General features: G+C 39.5%; 1 protein-coding gene across 8 annotated transcripts in view; it reads right to left on the bottom strand.

The window, feature by feature from the left end:
* LOC124161421 (fasciclin-1) overlaps nucleotides 1–18720 on the bottom strand; it is a 407485-nt gene that overhangs the window by 28976 nt on the left and 359789 nt on the right. For all 8 annotated transcript variants that reach the window (XM_046537739.1, XM_046537769.1, XM_046537744.1 and 5 more), the window contains exon 2: nucleotides 4476–4614. In XM_046537739.1, coding sequence (XP_046393695.1) covers nucleotides 4476–4614 — 139 coding nt within the window. The remainder of the gene's footprint in view (nucleotides 1–4475; nucleotides 4615–18720) is intronic.

The raw sequence follows: 18720 nt of genomic DNA, 5'->3' as shown, positions 1-18720 counted from the left end.
TCATTTATCATTATAATTTATGTCTTAGCTCAAAAAAAGCCATAAATCATTGCTTTCTGCAATTTGTTGGAGAAATTTCGGGAACAATCTGATTCAAGGCACGTTTTCTTGGCAAAATGCGAAAAAATTAACATGTGCATGAAACGCTCAGTTCTTTTTTCGCAAAACGGTCCCGGGGTTTTAAGTTTCAGGTTTAGTTGGGAATGGGAATAGTTTTTAGTATTCAGAATGTTTTACCCAAACTAACCCAAACAGAAATTTGCATCCAAATCTGAGACCAAAAAGGACAAGCGTATGTTTAATTGAGGTGGAATGACCCTACAAGTATATAAAACCTACACTTACGCCGATAAGTCATGAATGTTATTTTAGAACCACAACGCTGATATTTTTTTCATGCTCAATTTATTTGTGAATGATTATTTGCACCACTTCCATTTTCTTCATCATATACATTAAAGTTTTTTAATTCATTCCCTGAATTCAGATAGGTGAATTTTCAATATTACAGGTAGGAATTAATTTAAACTTGAAACAAAGTAAGCAGACAAAAGCCACAATGGGGACAAAATCACATATGATCAAATCCTAAAATAATGAAGTAGACTATTCCGTATAAATGCATTCCTAGAATATTGTGTGCCATGAAATTCACGCATAAATAGAATGTAGGGTGGTTGGGACTTCACATTTCGTATTTTTTCGTATCCTTGGGTTTCCTTCCTTCCACCCATAGTGGGTTGATGTGGACAGAGGCACGTACCTACGTGTTTCTCTCCAGCCTTTCCACCCTCTCTCCAAAATCTTGTCTTCCCCTAATTATCCACATTCACCTAATGGCGCTAATGACCTCGGCAGTTACGCTACTCCAAAAATAACTTCCAGGCGCCTAGTGCCACTTCTTTTACCGATTTCCGCCGAGAAATTTAGGTGCACTGCGGCGAACGGTTCACGACTAAAGCCCCGACACGGTGTTGCTCCGCGTCTGGCACCAACTATTCTATTAAACTGCTCGACAAGATTAATTCTCTCAGAAAGAGAAAAGTTATCAGAGGTGTCCGAATATCTCAAAAACGTTGTTAGCAAAATGAATAACTGAAATAATGAGTAGAAAATAATAAGAATTGCGGCAATTCTAAGCGTTTTAGAAGTAGGACGTGCTCGAAAGGTCTTTAGAGGTGTGCCTTTCTAAAAATATGCCGAAAAATATATAAAAAATGGTAACTTACGGAAGAAAAGCTAGTAAATAATTGATTTCTTAAAATTCTTTTAGGAAAAATTACCGGATATGAGTAAATGTATATATGGATATGAGTATGTTCTCCTTAAATAGAATCTATTTTTAGAAAGTTTGCTTCCCTGAATAGTAATTGTTACTAGAAAAAATTCACTGTCAATCATGAAGCTGTTAATGATGATCACATTAGAGCATTAATCCAGGGTCATGGCAAAATGCCCTGACACCATACACGTTGCATCCAAAAATGAGCATAAAATAGAATTTTAATGCGCATCACGTATAATAATTAAAGTTCAAAAGGAAATTAACAACTAGTTTTAAACCTTTAAACTTAATAATATGGAATTTAACAGCCATATCATACATTTATATTTTCAAATTAGTCTTTTTTCTGTTTTTGTTTCAAAGAGGTGCACCGCGGTGGTCGAATAAAACTTAATTGAATTTTCCCGTGGTAAACGATTAATAATTCGTAACCATTAACATTATCACGCAGTCTAAGTAAATAATTGTGTTTTTTTCACTGCTTCGTAAAATTATAAATAAACTTATGTTAAATTTTAAAAAGTAAATTTAAATGAAGCAACAATTAGTGAAGCAAAAAAAAGGCTTAAGCAATATGGTTTAAATATCACCTAATAACTCCAAAGACACAAATTTGGCAAGTCACATTGCCTTGATTTAATTTGAGTATCTAAAATATTGCCGAATGAAAATGATAATTGTTTCTTTCATTCTTGGCTTTCATTTATTACTATAGACGGATAAGCTATGTTAACCATCAACACCAGTAAAGAGTCCTGAGATTGTTTAGACATTCAATTCCTATCAGCTATCCTTCGCAGAACTCATTCTTTACACTCCTTAAAAAGTGACACTTAAATGAAATATGCAAATTGTATTTTTCTGACCTACATGATAAATTATTAATTTGGTTGGTAAATAGCTCACAATTTCCGTTAAGGCTGCTTTAATGAAAAACTAATTTTTAGAGCTGTAATGTCATAATCCGCGAAGTTACAGCAATTGCTTCCAACATAAACTTTTAATTTGCGACGAATTATAAAAGAGAATATCAGCGACCTATATAATCAATTATTCATGAAAAGACATATTAATACACGAAATGCTACGCGTTGAACTTGACAAAAGGACCTATCATCCCAGGAAAGCAGAAACAACAAGAGGTAAGAGGTTAACAAACAGAGGAGATGAGATCTTTCCTCGGAAAATCTAATTTTCTGCTGAACTTGGATGGCAAATCCGTTTCCCATGTATCTGCTGCGAGCTTATTCGGAGGGTGTGCAGTGTATACGTTTCTGTCCACAACATTTGGACTGAACCCCTTCAATTCAGCCATCCTCAGATTAAAGGGGATACGTTGACTGGAAGGACCATTTTTTTGCGTCCACGGCCGAGTATTCAGATGGCTAATTTTAACATCGAACTGGTAACGAAACCCAGAAACCAAAATATTAAGGATGAAAATATGGTATTTACTGCATTAATAAGCACAGTATCTGCCTCCAGATTCTTGAAGACTATTGAAGAAACTAACAGCGATAATTCTCATAGCACGGAAAGTAAGCAGAATATATAAATTTTAGGAAATATTTGTGAAACCAATTTCGAACGTGTGTAAATTTTAGAAGGCCTAGTTCGCTGCCATTAAGTAAATGTTGATTTACTTTAAATACGCTAAATATTTACGCTCGAATAGTAGTTAATATGATTCAATGAAACAGGGACAACATATAGCGCTTTTGTTTTTACTCACAGAAGCGCGGGTGATAAGTACACACCTGTGAATCCAAGTAAAATATAGCCAGTAATATGCTGAAACATGAAACTAGTTTTTTTTAGATCTTTTACAGAGAGTCAAAGGGACTAATCACGAAATTCAAAGAGATAAAATACCATTTGGAGTGCAATGCGCTCAAGAAAGCCCTTGAGTTTGGTGGAATAAGGTCTCATTCGAAATTCATAGAGACCTATCATGAGAGCTTCAGCAGTAATTTAAGCTCGGACGCAGTTTAAGCGGATTGCGTTTGCTCGGCAAGAGCTAGTTCTTACGTCCCTCGGGATCCAAAAATTTATTTCCAACGACTCTCTCGTCTGGCTTTATTCCAAGTGCTTCCACGGAAATAAAGAATCGTTCGCTCGGCAAAGGTATATATGATGGGAGTAGTGGTCTTCATGCACCACTCTCCCACAAATAGCCAAATTCATTTATCATTATTACAGTGATGCAAGGAATACAGACACAGAAAATGGAGTATGAGCACGTAATATTTTAAAATTTAACATTATAGCGGTATATAGCAATGAATTGAAATCAATTATTAATTATAAGAATTTCAATGCCTATCGAAGACGCTACATGGGATAATAAAATAAATTTCCTTATACTTACGTGCGCTGACAGACCCTTGTTTTCATTCAGTGGAAAATGTGAGTAAAAGAAGTGAATAAAACCTTCACAGCAAACTTCGCAAGCAAGGGGGTTTTTGGCATGAAAGCTCCTTCTACTATTTGCCTTCGATTTATCCTAAGTAGCAAATCTGCAAAGTTTTCAGCACCAAGTGAGGTAGGAAACACCATCGCTGAAAACCGCAGAAGCATTCGGAAGAGTATGACCTTCGATGGTCATCCAGGTAAAAATTGATGGACATCGAATTCAGTTCTATAAAAATTAAGTCCTGTGCCTTTGAGTTATTTTAATTTGCCTTACTTTTATATTTATTTACCATTGCACATTTCAATCGGGAGAATTAGTGAAGGGAAATAGCTTTAAAGTCTAAGGACTTCAATGCCTTGGACAAAAGTTCTTATGGAACAACAAATTCATTTATAACTACGAGATTACAAGTATTCACTAAATTTGACATTTATTATTTGCAATTTTACAGCCACCAGAAAACTTAATACATACCATTACATTTCTTGACCATTATATTTGTAAAACACTAATATTAGATTACTCCCGCTCAATTAAGGAAATAATCATGATGATACGAAATGAATCTTGGTCATGACATTTACGATGAATATTTGAGGTGGTAAATGAATTCAAATGGAGTTTTCAAGACTGCTTAGCAGCCGTAAATCTAGTTTAAAAAATTAACAAAAAATATGTCGACCAAATGGCGATTTTCCACATCGGCTAATTTGGACCGAAAATGAGAATATACTTGGATACCAATGCTACAATTGTATTAATAAAATTCCAACTTACTCATATGGTATAGGACTACATTTCCCTCGATGTCCTTGGGATATCTATCGAAGGCATCGTTCGTGGGCGCAAATATCGTGGCTTGCCGCACTTCGAAGGTGTGGTTGGCTATTAGGTTGTTATGGATAAGATTTGAGAACTGAAAAGAAACGAGAGAGGTCATTATACACCATGCCAAAGTTTTTCCGAGTTTGGTAAATTTAACAATAAAATTATTTTCATGCACACTAAGATTTTATATCTATTTATATAAAAAGAGGGTGTCTGTTTGTCTGTCCGCTATGCATTTCCATACGGCTACACGGATTGCAACCAAATGGCGATTAATACATAGGTGCACCTCAGGCTCCCAAACTCTTTAGTGCTACTTTCGATTGCGTCGTTTTCTCATTATAGTTTGTTACGTCACGTCATCAACTTCTGCTGCTGGTCATTCTGCCGGGTAGGCACACCTCTTGACACCCTCAAGAGAAAACATAAAAATCCTTACATGTGGACATGGATTCCAATATCCAAGTTTCCTACTCCTCTGGGTACCACTACCGTTCCCGAGCTACGTCGGGTGGCCCGCAAGTCCGCTAATATTTATTTTGGGAAAGGGTTTCTGAAATTATGCAACGATCTGGGAATCGACATATTTTGCTCACATACGTTCTTATGCTTGCTCCAGCTCATTAAAATAAACAATGAATGTCTCTTTTCACTATTTTTGGAGGATTTCGAAGAAATAGTCCCACAGATGGTATCGCCAAAATTTCCATTTCATGATGACCAATTTCTTTGCGCATCCCATGGCAAAAATGAATGCCGGAAAAAAGAGATTCATCGCTGATGGGTATGTATTGGGAAACAAAGGGATCAGACAAAAACAACCTCTTCCCAACATCAATTATTTCCATCCCCCTAAAAAATTGTTAATATCAACAAAAATACTTCAAAACATTAATCTCATGTGTTCTCCAATTCATGTCGTGAAATGAAGAACCACTGTGACGGCATGCTGTCATATATTTTCTTACAAATCGATCATTCATGTCATGCGAACTTCTACGGGAATTTGGTAAGTTAAAAAGGAAATTTCCATGAATTTTGAGAAAGGGTAATTTAAAATTCTCAACCGAAAGCTCAGCGAAGTACACTAATTCACTGAAGTGTATCCCACACTGAAGTGTATCGCACAATTCACTGACGTGTACCGATGGGCTGACCTCGCGTTTGTTGAGGTGATTAAGGGATTCTACCATGGGAATATGCCAAAGGCATAAGGCAAGAGCTGCTTCCCCTTTATGATAACGTTAAAAGTGACCCATGCTTTGACCTAAATGAGTTACCAGCCGATTTCATGTTTAAATAAGGTAGATAATCGACGAATTCTGGGTAACGAGACAAGTCGATGTACTGATTCCACGAAAATCTAGTTAGAAAACAGCAAATTAATGTACTTGATTCTTCGACAGTTGATAAGCCCCCTTCTCAACGAACGAAGTTTTTTTTTACACACCAGATATCAAGATTATTACTGAGGGGGAATTTCTTGGAGATCTTAAGACACTCACTGTGGAGTTCAATGTAGTCCATTGAGGATCTTTGATATTGCATCGGAAATTTGACTTTTATATAAAATAAATATACGGAGAAATGAATTTATGCATATTCAGCGCTGGAATGGGGTTCATAATTCGGTAGGACCTTGATGGAAAACTAGGGCCCAACATATACCAAGGTTGAACCTCGGTTAAAATGCCGTGTAAATTAAAGAACCTGGATAGCATAGCGGTCTGCGCAGAGATCCGGAAAGCCAAAGGTCCGTGATTCGATTCCCAATCCAGGGTAATTTTTTCTCATGGTAATTTTTGTGAATTTTAACATTGTCCACGCGGAAGGCACGAAATATATCACATTTGTGTGAACACTTGGTAGCGTAATAGAAAGAACGAGGGAAAGATTCCGTTAATCGACAAACATATGCAATAAAATTAGAAATGTATTAATTATCGAAATATGGGTGCCGATCGATTGAATATTTAAAATAAATATACCAGTTTTTGCTGGGTAGACAAGTGACGGATTTTGTGGTACGATTTCATTATTTTTTACCTGTATAACTGCCGATTCATGGAAAAATTTGGCGTTGAGGACGGAGGGCCTAGCTAGTGGAGAGCCAATTCTTCCTTCCGAAATTTCAGCTCTCATGTACAGTGTACACCTTCTCATTATGAACCCTACGAAATCCATTGCCCCTCAAAGAAAAAACCCGCGTTCCAAATAGCTCTCCTCTCCAAAAGATTCCCCAGAAAAAAAAATCATTAACTACGGTTTTGTTTGAAGACTTGGGCCCTATACCTAGAATATGTGATATCCGCCAATGGATTAGTCTGGGAATACATTTACGCTCATCTATCCAGACCAGCCTTCGATTTGAAAGACAGTGATAGAATCATCCTATGAGTAAGTATAATAAGGTGGTCCGGGGACCTTTCTCTTTATATATGATTCAGAGAAAAAATTTGCATCATCAGTGTTTAAGGATCCGGCACCTATACCCAAAATGTGTGGTATTCACCCCTCAGCGGCTTGGTCCGGGAAGAGTACTACCCTCATCAATCCAAACCAACCTTCGGGTGGACAAATTGCGTGAGCCTGATAGAAGTGGATGATAATAATTAAGAATGTGATGTCCAGAGATTTTTCTCCAGATGAAAGGGCAAGGACACCACCCACTCGGAAGCAACCCGAAACCATCCTTGCAAACCTCAACCAAAAAAATAAAAACCCAAAATGCAACTCCCCCCCTTTGCAATGCACACTCTCGCGACATCCTTCCCGGCGGCCCACCGCTCGACACACACACACATACACCAGCAGGGCGGCCCCGTTTCGTCTGATCGATGCAGAAGGTTGGCTGCCTCTTTACGTCCATGCCCTAGTTTTGGAGAGAGCGCCGGTTTATCGATCCAAAGAGAGGGGTCTCTCCTATCCGCCCCTACTGCCCTAACCTACTGCTCCCTCTCCTTTCACTCTATTCCATCCACCCACCCCACCTCACCCTATCCCCACACCCACTGCCACCTCCCTTTTTAAAAACGGGGGCGGGGGAGTGAAAGAGTGAGAGCCTTCCTCCCTCCTCTCTGCAGCACCGCCGGCCCCGTGACGCAATCTCTCCTCCCACCTGACCCCACTCTCCCCCCCACTCGGGTCGGCATATCTCGACGATCACGCGGGTTGAGGAGGTGTGGGCGAAGTTCCCCTGAACGGGAACCGGGTTTGCAACCCGGCGGTAGCGGAAATATTTCAAGGTGAAACCCTGATCCTAGCTCGGTCGGCCGAGGGCCGCATCAATAACCGCCGACTAGGGTTTATCCATTTCCATAGTAGACTCCCTAGGCCGCAGGGGAGTATAACAGTAGCGTTTTAGCCTCCACGGGTCTCTTCACCGTTACCGACACTTTATACATATATAACACCATTTTATCAGGTATATGATATTTTCTTATCTAACAATAGGGATTGTATGTTGTAGGGATGGATAACAAAGGACTGTACTAGGAGGAAGAAGGAATAATTTAAAAAAGATGTTACATTTTAACTGATGTTCTGCATGAGCCCCAATATTTTATTTCATTAGCGCATTGGATATATACGGCATGCCTCGGCGATTAGGTGTAGTGGGGGATGGCTTTGGCTGGAATATTTCCGAGCAGGAATCGCCTAAGTATGCAACCCAGGGAAAATGGAACTATTTCATTTCACGTTGAAACCCTGTTTCCAGCGGTTATCCATGTCCTCAAGAGACCCTAATGGTCGAAATGATTGATAAGGTAGTATTTCCGCTACCAAAAAACACTTTATCGAGTACCAGAACTCTCATATAATACATAATTCCCAGAATTCGATGAAAATATTCCGTTAAATGACAACTAATTACCTCAGAATGATACGTAATGGGTAATTTGAGAAAATCATCTTTCTCGACGTATTTAGACCGATCTAAGAGAAAATATGTCAGTCTTCATATCGATAAATTAAACATAATTAGAGAAGGAATTAGTAACGCTTATTCTTCCGAATAAAAGGCCAGTGAGTGAGCATTTGCCTTATTATTTTTAAAATCAGAAGAAAGATCGAGAGGAATTTTTCCATATTGGAAGAAACAAGCAATTTTCCACGATAATGAACTTTTACTACCGGCCTAGGTGTCGAGTTTCGAGGACTACATCATCTTCAAGGTACAAAAAAGCTGACAACTAGCATCGAAACCAAGGCCGGGAGTAAAAGTTTATAATTGTGGATGGCATTCTAATTGCATCGTAATTGCAGTTGTTTCTTTCAATACTTATTATTTACCATCAGCTGTATATACTAGCCAATAAACTAATGGACCGGAGGTATGGGCATACCGCGCCAATACATTATGCAGAGAATCTGGTTTACTTGGCAAGGTAGTTCCGTGTGAGGTAGGTTTCCACCACCACGACCTCTGTTTCGAATTTAGGGGTGTTTCGTTGGACGAATGATTAGTGAAATGAAACTTCTATTTTCCAGAAATTTCGTAATTAATGAGCGAAAGTTGATATTGTATCCGCTCAACCTTTTGTCCCATACCGACTGTAAAGTATACTTCATACTCGTATCCTTGAATCATAAAAGGAAAAAAAATATTAAAAAACATTCGCCATCCATTTTGAGCAAAGACTACCTATAAGATTCACCATACCTCAACCCACGAAGCATACATCTCTCCCCAAAACTTTCAAGTCACGTGACCAGCGGGACATCGGACATTTTCTCGGGAACTCGAGTTCACTCGGAACACGAGAGTGTGACTTGCATAATTTGGATGGGGCTTATTTCGCTCTCGCCACCCCTCTCCGTTTTCACGCCGATCTCATTAACTAAAAGCGCCCGTTGGGGAAAATGAAGCAAAAAATAGATGGGAAGAATGAAAATGCGATTAAATTTTTTTTTGCACCGCTTGGCACGGGTGGGACGAGTGGATCGCTCATTTCATCCATTTTCTGCTCATCCAAGCAATGCGCGAGGGATTAGAGGCTCTTTTTACGTCATGGCATCGATTCGTCCAAATTTAGGACGAATTTCATTATAATCCGCGAAAGTCCTGACCATGAAAAAAATTACTGTGTATTTCCAAACCGTGATCCGGAGGATCCGGACCCCTCCCTTGGCTACGCCATTGGGTCCATTGAATATTTGATTCTTCGATCCTTCGAAATAAGAAATCTACAGAAAAATTGATAACGATTGAAGCGTAATTATAAAGAGAATTTAAGAAATGAGGTTAAAAGAGAAAGATTCAAAGACGGCATTTGACAGTGAAGCTGTGTTTTTGAATCGAGTACTTAAGAAACAATTGAATGAAGGGGATGTTCGAGGACAAAATAAATGTATTTTATTGTTTAATTAGTGGATGTAGACAACAGCACCATCCTCTTACTAGCATTTATTTTTTTCCTGGAAGAGGATAAATCTTTCCAGATTCGAACAAGAGTCTTCCATAATAATAAGAAGACTAAATCTCAGAATTGCTTTCTAATTAATGAATAATTGGTTTCAATTCGAAGTAAGCACGCTTGAACTAAATGATCACCAATAAAAAATAAAAAAGATATCAGTCTCAAGAAAAGAAAGTACCTACGGAGATTTCTTTCATAGTTTTTTTTTATGGGCATCAGGATGACAAAGGAGGAGAAAAAACGCATGAATAAATTTTATAATTTACCTTAAAGGGTACAGTGGCAAGGAAAAATAGAAAATGAACTTTCCTTTCGTAATTCAAGTGGTATTTTTTCTCCTCTCTAGTTTGTACCCTCATGGCTTCATACGTATATTAAGGTCAAGAAATTTTCAGTTTTAAAAAAAAGCAATAATAAAACCTCCACGAGCCTTTGAAATTTTCCTGAACTTAAAAATACGACTCAATATCGATTTTTTCTCGGTTACTGAGTCCACTCGATAATCCAAAGTTTTCGATGCCTTGCAGAAATGCCTAAAAGGGGGGGACGTCCAATCCACGTCCTTGGTTTCCAAACAATCTCGCCCGGTCTGGATGAGAGGGTTTTCCAATGCACGGGAAGTCTCGACGGCGTATATGTGGCGAAAAATCAATGCTGATCACAAGGTTTCACTTCTATCACATGCCCTTTTTTCCATGGCCATTGTTTCCGGAGAAACTGGGACGATCATACGTCTACATCGGTGGCACGAGAGCTGGTGGAGAGGCCAGACGAGCATTTGGAACACCGCATCGCCTAATGTATTGCTCCCCTGGGAGAAATGGATTAAAGTAAGCGGGTCATTTCAGTGGCGTAGGAAGGAATTTCGTATGGGAGGGAGGTCCAAAACCAAGGGGGGAATCACTTTTTAGTGACAGGGTATTGAGTAGAGGGTTTTAAACCAATTTTAATACTTTTCACAATCGAAATAACTTCATTTGTTATATAAATATTTTATAAATTCATGATTTTTCAATATTTTGTTTCTTTTATGAAAAAAATGTGTTTTTTTATTATTCGGGGGGGATTCGGACCCCCCAGGGATCCGGAGGATCCGGGACCCCTCCCTTGGCTACGCCATTGGGTCCATTGAATATTTGATTCTTCTATCCTTCGATTTTAGGCCTATTCGAAAAACAAATCGAATACTAAAAACGGTGAATTCCTTCAGAAAAAGGGAAATAGATAACGGTAAGACTACAAGCGATAGCGTGTGTTTTTGCACCATATGCACGTGAGAAATTATATCAGGAAGAAATGGATGTTGAAATGAAATGAAAATGAAATATAAAGTGGTTCAGAATTTAGAAAATGGTTGATAACGAAAACAAATTGGCAAGTTTTTAACGATAAGGGCGGAAAAATGCCACTTCAAGAAAATAACTAAAGGAAAATTGATATTATTGATTGTCTAATAAGGCATAACGAGCGCAAGGAACACTTATTTGCCAGCATATAATGAGAAACACAACTTAAAACGCGATGATAGCATACGAGGAATGAAAAAATAGTCGGATATTTTGTTATTAAAACATTTTCGTGTGGGGGATCTCCGATGTTTATTTTTTAATAAATGCGAAACATTGCCAAAATTGCCTGTCGAATAATATGCAAATAAATGAAACAAAATTGTTATTTTATGAAGAAAAGAAATACTATAAATTTTTAGGCCAGGATTTATTTAGTGTTACCTGTAATTTTACGAATAGAAGCACAGTCAATGGTTTCGGAGAGCGATTCCTTCGTAGGGCGATTATTTGTGAGAAGCTGTTTTATTGGCCGAGAGTAAATAATTTATGGAAACGGAATCGAAGCGAGAGATGGAGCCGGTAATTTTAAAGTTTATAAATCGAAAAATTATTATCATTCAAGTGTAGGTATAATTTTTCAAAAGGCAACGAGTATAAGGATGAAAATTACGAGAGAGTATTTCCTCTGGCACCGATCGTTCCGAGCAGGTAATTGACTGCAAGATCAGTGGTGAAATATATACACTTTTTCATCGCATCGGACTTGGAATGTTCAAAACGAGCCAAATGCACTCACTCTACTTCTACTCGACTAAATTGGAAACGAGAAGTCATTGCGATAGTACCTACTGCCTCTATTTTTTATTTCAAGCAACTCAATTGCTCTCAACCTTCCGAGGATACTATGAGATACGCTAGCTCCGAACTGTACCATCCATCGATAAGATGCGATGAAACGTCAGCGCATGATGTATCCTACGAATTTGCAGTCCCAATTTATGTCACTCTCCAGCGTGTTCGCCATGAATAAAAAATGGCGATAGAATTCAAGTGAAATCATTACGGAAAATTGAAGAATTTCATCTCATATACAGTTTAACGTTTTTTTCAAACGAGCGCACTCAAATAAAGTGGAAATACTGATTATATCTACAACTTTTCTTGCCCTTACACAAAAGAAAAACGGATAAAAAATCCATTATGACTTAAAAACTGTTGGCTAGCCCCATTGCATTTCGCCAATACTCATTCGAAGATATTGCTCGATATTTTTTTTGGAACTAGAATATGAGATAACGACCATTTTTAAAACTGGTACAAAGAATTAGGAAGATAAGGTGATTCCCATCAACCAGGATATATTTGTAGTGACTCCAATTTCGGAGGATAAAGTTTTTAGATGGCTTAGTTAAAAAAAGGGGAGAAACTCACACCATAGGATATACACTCTTGAGACTTACAGAAAGTTATTCGAGTAGAACTAGGAAAATAACGACAGCGGAAAGCACTTTAATAGTCCTTATTTTTCACCTCCCTGCACTGCTTCGAAAAAAATCAGGAAAATGTTCCGCTGCAAAAGAGATTTCTATCTCAAATTTCACGACCGACTTTAAGAATTATATTAGGAGCAAAAATACGACGTCCTGCATCCGGTGTTAGTCAGTGATCCTTTGAATTTATGCCTTGGTGCCTCAAACTCATACTTGGAAAAGACTCGTTGGAAATATTAAACCGTCCAAATGGAGTTCTTTTAAAGGTGGGTTGCCCACAAAAACTACGAAGGCTCGGATTGGGTTAGTGTATTTCTTCAAATATCTCTAAATTGCTACGTCATTATTTACTTCAAGATTTCTTCAGAATTAGCAAGAAAAAACACTTCGTTCCTTCCGTTTCATTTTCGGTTTTTCATTGCTAATACGGAGCCCTTTCACCACGCACAAGCTTCAAGTTTTGATTTTACTTCTTTAGGAGTCATATGCTATTCCTATTTCAATAAAAGGAGTTAAGTTCATTCACAAAATTTCAATCAACCATCAATAAAATTCATTTTTTTTCATAATTTGTTGATATTATTACAGATAACTATTCGTTAGAAGAGGATTACATTGTTCACAGATAAATTTTGGGTACTGGCAGCATAACCGACTTTTAACAGCAGACATATTTGGTAATCCTTTCTTCAGATGTTTATTTAGTAAACCTCTGATTATGATAACTTTTTTTCCCACTTTCCCTTACCCAACCTTGCTTCATTCACCTCGGGTACTGCAACTCCATGTACTTAATGATGCACATGTCCCAAACTCCCTCTCTCTCTTCCCTTCATGTACCTTAAATTTCACATTTCTCATCCACCATGGATTTTTTAACACTAACGAGAGTTAAATACTGAATGTATTTGAAATTTCTGAAATTTTTCAAATACACTCAGCATTTGACTCTCTGAAAAAATTTCAATCTCTATTCAACGAACTTATTTCTTCAGCTCGACATATGGCTTTGAGTTCGATTAAAAGTTGCTGGTTCGTGTGCGCAAACACAGTTTTGGCCCGGGGAGTTAAGTTCGGGAAACTTCATTGATAGAAATGGGCGTGGCTGATTTTTAAAAAATATTATAATCTCAAAATAATTCTTTAACCCCTCCAAATTCACTATCCTTACTTACACAATCCATCGACGGGCCAACAAGCTTACACGGAAGCTGTACCTACCATAACGTCCTTCCTCATTTCCTTTGAATTTTACTTAGTTCTTTTCCATCCAAATATTAAAACTTCCTCTTACTTCCTCTTATCGTCACTGGGGTGCATATAAACGAGTGATAAGATTAGCTATCCACTCGTTTCCCTAGATATGGGGAAACTTTCATCGAAGTTCTTCACTGATCGCCGCCAAGAGATATCGTAGTGCTTCCGATCCAACTATTTCTTACTTCCTTAATATTTTTATGCATAAAAAATAAAATGGGGAGCCATTATTTAAAATTGCCTAACTTAGCCCCGCATTGATCTCGGCGGCCACCCAAATATAAAATCTATGCATTATACTGCATCGTCTTTTCATCTGGCTAAATTTTCTGTTCCACGAAAATTAAAAGCCTTCAATAAAAATTTAAGCATACCGGGACTAACCACGGTGAAAACCACCTGCGATGCACAAATTTTGCGAAAATTCCACCCGAATTCCCCGATCGAATTCAAATCCTGGTCAAGGCGAATGATTATTTATCCGTTAAATTTTTCACGCATGCATTAAACTTTTCCCAATATTGTCTGCGAAATTTTGAGATTAAATCGGATACTAAAATATTTGCTTATGGAATAGTTCCCTCAATTCAGCCTTATCCACCAGATGCATAAAATTTCGTATGTATCGAATGAAGAAAACGATCAAGGAAGTTCTCAATACGGAAGAGAGGGCATGGCAGCTCAGAGGTAATTAGGGATCCCGAGGCAGTGTTGTATTCCTTTCACGCTTCACCCTACTACAACGCCACTGAGAGTGTTGTGTGCCCCCCTCTATTTGAGTACCACAGCTATAAATTTTTGACAGTTTTTGATAAGTGGCATGTCGAAAACAAAGATATAATAACTTCTGTAAAACTCGCTAATAACGGATTTCAGGGGATCATCATCGTTCCATTTACTCATAAAGAGGATTTCGCTATACCTGTAATATAGGATTTTGCCCTTTACATCACAGGATTGCCGTCTTATATTCCGTAAATCGTTTATATTTGAGCAACAGATCCGTAGCATTTAACCCGTTCCATAAAACGGCTGTGACGATCAATAGGAGAGCTATGTGGCGTTGGCCACAACTATTGATAAGGTAAAGAACAGTTAAGTAGCGAAGATGGCAGTGATTTCTTTATAAAAGAGGAAATAATTCCCGCAAGAGGCCAAAGAATAGTTCGCAATATCTAGGGAATACGTATCCTCCGAGCTCGTAACATGCGGGGAAATTAACATCGGCGATCAGAGAAAAGTCAGAGAAAAGTTCCCGGCGGAGGGACCGGGAACTCACCTGGTGATAACCGGGATATAGTTACATGCGTGATCGTTACAAGCGAGTTTTACTGTATTATTATTGTTATCTAACGATTTGATCGCTGCATCATTCTTCCTCATAGAATGATTCTCCAAAGTTGTAAGAATAGCAATGGCTGATGCCTGGTTTCGCTGATGGTAGGACCCGCCCGCCTCTGTGACGGTGTGGGATTCTTCGTCCCCTCCCTTCCTTCCCTATCCACTCCCAGGAGGCGTCGTCGGGCTCCTATCGCGGCGGCGCCTCCTTCCTTTCTCATTCTTGTCCTCCCCCTCCTGCGGTGCAGAGGTGATAAGCTTAAAGCTTGAGACCTGGGCCCAGGTTGTAACCTCGTGAGCCCGCACTAGGGTTTCGTATCCATTGTATTATTATTGTAGTTTTTAATCTGATTATTCTGTCCATGGCCCGTTTTGCCACAAGAAGGCGTCGCCAGAGTTTAGTCTTTCCATGGACCGGGTCAGCAGAATTTTACAAACACCGACGTCTTAAGTGGTAAATAACCACTCAGGCTGGACTCGAACCCGCGACAACTTTGCCCCGTCGCCACCCAACTGTTACTGTTGAACCCATCCCGACGACGATTGATAATGCGTTAAGAGTTCTCGGGATCGCCACCGGGTCAAGAACTGCGTAATACCGACGCGATGTTTCGATGTCCGACTCGGTCATCGTCCTCAGGGCAATGAGTGTCGGGTGAGAATTTTCCCTTGCTTTTATACACTCACTATGGTGGTCAGGTGACTTCTGATTGGCTGTCGTCACTCGAGAAATATGGCCGAGTCGGACATCGAAACGTCGGCAGTAATTAAGTTCCTGATCCGGTGGCGATTCCGACAACTCTTCACGCAGTCAATTCGCCGGGAAAGCACTAAATCTTTCTTGACGATAGAAAATAATTACGGATTTATAATCCTGTCAACAGGTACTGCTCGAGAACCCTCTAGACGTAAATTTAAATGATATCTCACAAAAGAACGCTAGAGAAGGTGAGAAACGTTAAAAAACCTTCCGAAGTAGGCGTTGAAAAATAATTGCCCCACGGCATCCTCACCGAGCTTTCATCACTAATACAGCAACCGACTCCAGCGGCGCGGACCTCTCTCTCTCTCAATGCCTAGCGAACCCCGTTCGCCAAACAATGGGGAACTTTTGTTTGCGAATCCCTGTTTGGTAAACAATTTAGCACTCTCCCGCCCGTGGGGAGTAAAAGCAGTAATTAATGACATACACACGGAGCGTCGTCAAAGGTGGAGAGTAAGGCCCGCGAATGAAAATACATAAAAAAAGAAGGGAATAAGTAAATAATAGCGCGGGAGTCCGCGGCTAGTGGTTTGACCCTTTTGTCCGTACCCTCGAAATCCAGGAATTTAGAAAAAAGTAAAACAAATGAATAAAGGAGAGCGCCTCCCCTTCCTCGCTCTCTCCTCCTCCTATGCAGAGACTCCCCACTCACTCCCCCTGTTGCTCGCGCAATTAAATAAACCCGAGTCCTTCTCGGAGTCGCGGATTCGACAGCCGCTCGTGCATTCGAGTGACACGAGGGCGGAAGGGATCCGTAGGCGGGGGTGGAGGGTGGGAGGGGGAGGAAATAAAAAAAAGGGGTCGGGGAAAGGGTTGGGGCGGATAATACCGCGGTACACGGGAGTGTGGGGTGGGGAAAAATGGGCCTGCTTCGCTCAAACATACTCAGAAAACCACCACAAAAGTATAAAGGGAGCAAAAATGGAAATAATAATGATTATAACGACAAAAGACGGCGAAATAAAAAAGCGAAAGCATGCAGGGTTGTACCATATGAACGTATAGATTACAAAGAGGGATAAATCACGTCGGAAATGGAGGAACAACAATGGCTGATAAATTAAATAGGGCAACGCTAAACCCTCACTGTATGAAGGCGTAGGGGGGTGGATCAACTAGGTAGTTTCACTCAGACCTAAAGACACCAAGTACGTACGTATTTGCTGCATCCTATCTTCTTCTTAATCTCAACCAAATAACTTTCTCTTTCATCATCCACGTCCTTTCTTTCCTACCATTTTCTTACAACATTGCTCGTTATTTATTGAGGGGTTGAGAAGCCAAGGGGTATACGTGATTTTTTTCTCAACATAGTTAGATAAAGTTAATTGTTAGAAGAATTACACAAAAATTGGTTGCCAAGTGATACGAGTGAGTCTCATTTCTGTGCTGGCATCGCAAGGAAAATCAAATGCCTTATTTCCATTATCTAATTCATCTCGTTTGTGTTCTATACCTAATATATGTTCCTAACTGTGTATAGAAAAAAGAAATCACTTGCACCCCTTGGCTTCCAAACCACTCAATTTATTGTACCTAATGACATTTTCAATGCGTAATTAAAGTGCCCGTACCTTTACGATTTCAATTACTTTTTACCCTGATGTCTTCCTTTTTTGGCCAAAAAAGAAGCAAAAACTAAAATAAAATAATATCAACATTCAAAAATGACGCAAAGGAAAAGACGAAAAACTCCAGGAGTATACCACTGCCACCATACGCATGCCCACAAGTTATAGAAGAAATGGGATAACTGAAGCCGGAAGGGGGAAAAAGCACTGACTCCTAGCTAACGAAATAAGGACTGCAATGTGGAGCACACTCGGCACCATGATAGTAGGACCAACTAGAGGATCTCTCTCAAACAAACGAAGTAACACGAGCACAGAGGAAAATATCAAAGTGAAAATAATAATTATGATAGAAGGGCGCGAAATAAAAATAAGCAAACTTTTCAGGGGTACGTCGCTCCTCACGCACGTCATTTAAAAACATATCGTATACAACTCACGTCGGAAATATGAGGAGAACACCGATGCACGGCTACCGAAATAGAGCAACGCAAGGCGAAGCACATGCGACACGTGAGGTGGGCTCTTTTCCGACACAAACAGACACCTACTCCCACAAGCATAAAAAGAACGAACAAATAAAATTAAAAAATAAATGAAAATCGTGAAGGGACACCCAAAAAAAATAAAGGAAGATAATAATCGTGAGTTTGGCGCTCCACAGAAAGAACACACATCGTAAACACACATATGAACGTAGAGAGGGAAGCGATTTCGGTATGGGGAAAAAATATCAATGCCTCGCTGCCGAAATAGGGCAGCGGCGAATACTGCAGCGGCGGCAAGGGATGTGGGGGTTGGAAAGGTTGGGGGTGGTGGAGGGGGTGAGGAGCAAGGGGGGGTGTACGAGGTTGGGTGGGGGTCTGGGAGGATTCCTCCCACGGACATGGATAAGGGAGGCAGGAGGTTTGGAGGGAAGTAAGATAGGGGTGTAGGGTTGCTTTCTTTCGCGATAATTATTCGCGTGGGATCTCCCGCAACAATGGTCATGATTCTCCCTAAATATCCGTTTTAACGAGCATGCAGCTCCACACGTTCACATGAATAAACTGAAATAATACACAAA

The sequence above is a fragment of the Ischnura elegans genome, chromosome 1 (genome assembly GCF_921293095.1).
Source record: "Ischnura elegans chromosome 1, ioIscEleg1.1, whole genome shotgun sequence".
NCBI classification, from domain to species: Eukaryota; Metazoa; Arthropoda; class Insecta; order Odonata; family Coenagrionidae; genus Ischnura; species Ischnura elegans.
The sequence above is the reverse complement of the archived record's forward strand: the minus strand, read 5'-3'. Positions and strand labels throughout refer to the sequence as shown.